General features: G+C 35.4%; 1 protein-coding gene across 1 annotated transcript; it reads right to left on the bottom strand.

Moving 5' to 3' along the window:
• Positions 1–1,581: 1,581 nt before the first annotated feature.
• On the bottom strand, positions 1,582–2,517 carry LOC101673505 (olfactory receptor 4P4-like). Its single transcript, XM_004782262.2, has one exon. It carries the CDS (start codon positions 2,515–2,517, stop codon positions 1,582–1,584), a length of 936 nt encoding a protein of 311 aa, XP_004782319.2.
• Positions 2,518–2,732: the final 215 nt, after the last annotated feature.

The raw sequence follows: 2,732 nt of genomic DNA, 5'->3' as shown, positions 1-2,732 counted from the left end.
GTAACACTTAAGAGGTCAATGTACCATAAATGGGCTATGACTTAAAAATGATGAATGAGTTAATATTCAGTCATAAAGCACAGCAGGAAGAAAGTTGTTGAAAGAAGACTATGCTCTTGATAAAGGCTGCTGTGATGTATTGTAAAAAGTCTAGCTGTGTTTATTCACAAAATGCATTTTGTATACGTTAAGTTTGGATAGAATCCGGGCAACTCCAAAGGTAATTAAACATGCATTTGCTAGCTGCCTATCTTGTGTAGTTAAACATCAACTTTAGCAGTTTGGAAGAATTTATTATAAATTAAATTTCTCTAAATAACATAGTATCTTCTCTGTGAGTTCCTTTCTTCTAGAAGATGGTCAAGAAGAGAGCACCATGAAGACAGTGCCATTGAGAAAAGAATATGGAAATAGTCATAGGACTTCTGTTGTAGATGATTAATGTCTTAAGTAATAGCTATCCCATGAGTCCTAGCCACTAATCAATTTCTCAAATGCAATTTCAATTTATCATTTCATATTTAAGTGACATTAATAACTTTACTTATCAGTTTTGTGTTGTAAATGAAGAATATAAGATACTAGTTGTTTGCTGATATGAACAAGAGTCAAGCCAATACAAAATGGTGGTAGTATATCTTTATTATCACAGAAAACTGTGTTTTCATTTATTATTTCCTTTCTCACTTTAAGATGAAAAAAGTATATATATATATATATACAAGAATTATATTGAAGTAAAATTTCTATCTTGAAAAAATTCAGTTGGCCCTATTGGAAATGGAATGTATTTCTCAGGTCTATGTGACAAGGCAAGCTGATATGTGCTTTTTCTCCCAAACGCACAGTTTTGAGGTCACTCAACTAACCCAGCTCTACGGGAATGGGATATGCTCTACTACTTTTCTCATCTTGTCTTTCCACATTGTGAGTATCTGTGATGCAATAAACATGACAACAGAAATGAAAATTTCACCCTCTCCCTTTGTCTCTATCTATGACACGTTAAAGGAGATGGGGTCGGAGGGGGTGCGGCAGTTCCCACAGGGCAAATATGAACACACCTTTTCGTTGCTTTTACTTTGGTTTAGAACCAAATTATCATCACATAATTTATGTGATGGATTTTTTTTTATCACATAATTTATTTCACATAAGAATTAGATGAATATCCTACAGAAAATAAAGTTCAATAACAAAAAAAAATCTTTTTTTTAATTTCTGAAAACCACTTTTAATCTCCATCTCTACAGAATAACCAAATGTTGTCAAATCTATAAATTTCATATGCAAATAAATATTAAAGTTCATAAGCAGCCTCACAGCTTCACAAATGCTTACTGTATGTGACATGGCCACCATCATTCCTTTAGCCTAGAATATTTTTAATATACTTATGTTCCTACCCAATCCCAGTTCCACTAGTAAAATTGTCTCCTTACCCATAATTCCTCAGCTTATCATCTCCGACATTCATTAAGTGAAGGTTTGGTTTCAATGATCTGAATGATCAGAGCTCTCTGATTTCAAGTTCATTTTTGCTCCTGCCTGAAGTTTTTAGCATTTATTGAGTAGGACAAGTCAATTGTGCTTTTCTTCTGAAAATATTCTTTGACACCAAACACTTCTCATGGCTTTTTTCATCTCTGTATTTCTCAGAGTATAGATTAGGGGATTGAACATAGGAGCAATGATGGTGTAAAATAGTGCAAATATTTTGTCCTCAGGGAAAGTGGTAGGAGGTCGAAGGTAGGCAAAGATTGAAGGTCCAAAAAATAAGATGACCACAGTGATATGAGACCCACAGGTAGAGAGAGCTTTGCGTCTTCCCTCAGCTGAGAGATTTCTTAAACTCAGTAATATAACAACATAAGACCCAAACAAGAGAACAAAGGTTACTAAAGCGACCATTCCTGAATTGGCAACCACAAGGACCCCAGTGATGTAGGTATCAGTGCAGGCAACTTTCAGCAGAGGGAAGATATCACAATAGTAGTGATTGATTTCATTGGGGCCACAGAAGGGCAACCCAATTATCAGAGAAAACTGAGAAAAAGAATGGAGAGCCCCACCAGCCCATGCAGCCAAGACTAGGAGATGGCACCTTGTCCTGTTCATGATAAGCAGGTAGTGGAGAGGTTTGCAGATGGCAGCGTAGCGATCAAAGGCCATGACTGTAAGAATGAGGATTTCAATCATTCCCAGGAAGTGCAAGGCAAAGACCTGTAACATGCAGTTATCATAAGAGATGGTTTTTCTAGCCAGTAGCAGGTCACCAATCAGTTTGGGTGTCACACAGGAGGTGTAGCAAATGTCCATAAAGGATAAGTGGCTGAGGAAATAGTACATCGGTTGGTAAAAAAGGTCACTGCTTCGAACAGAGACAAGAATTAGGAGATTTCCCACCAAGACGGAAATATAACAAAATGAGAAGAAAACAAAGCAAAATTTTTGTATGTTTTGGTTATAAGAAAGTCCCAAAAGGATGAATTCTGAGATGTTTCTCTGACTTTCCATAAATTGTGGGTTATGCACAAATAACTGAGCATCTGAAAAAGAAAAAATATTTGGATGAAAACATTGACAATATAAACACAATCATTTAAAACCTAAAACAAAATATGAACCTAATGAAACAAATCACAATGGCTAATTTATAAATCAATATTATTACTTTTTTCCCTTTAGGAATCATTACTGATTTGTGAGACTGGAAAGCACTGATTCAAACA

The sequence above is a fragment of the Mustela putorius genome, unplaced genomic scaffold (genome assembly GCF_011764305.1).
Source record: "Mustela putorius furo isolate JIRA1106 unplaced genomic scaffold, ASM1176430v1.1 tig00000127_pilon_pilon_pilon, whole genome shotgun sequence".
In the NCBI taxonomy this organism is placed as follows: Eukaryota; Metazoa; Chordata; class Mammalia; order Carnivora; family Mustelidae; genus Mustela; species Mustela putorius.
The sequence above is the reverse complement of the archived record's forward strand: the minus strand, read 5'-3'. Positions and strand labels throughout refer to the sequence as shown.

Excerpts from the sequence above, each read along its gene's own strand:
- LOC101673505 (XM_004782262.2), bottom strand. The coding sequence starts at position 2,517 with ATGGAAAGTCAGAGAAACATCTCAGAATTCATCCTTTTGGGACTTTCT.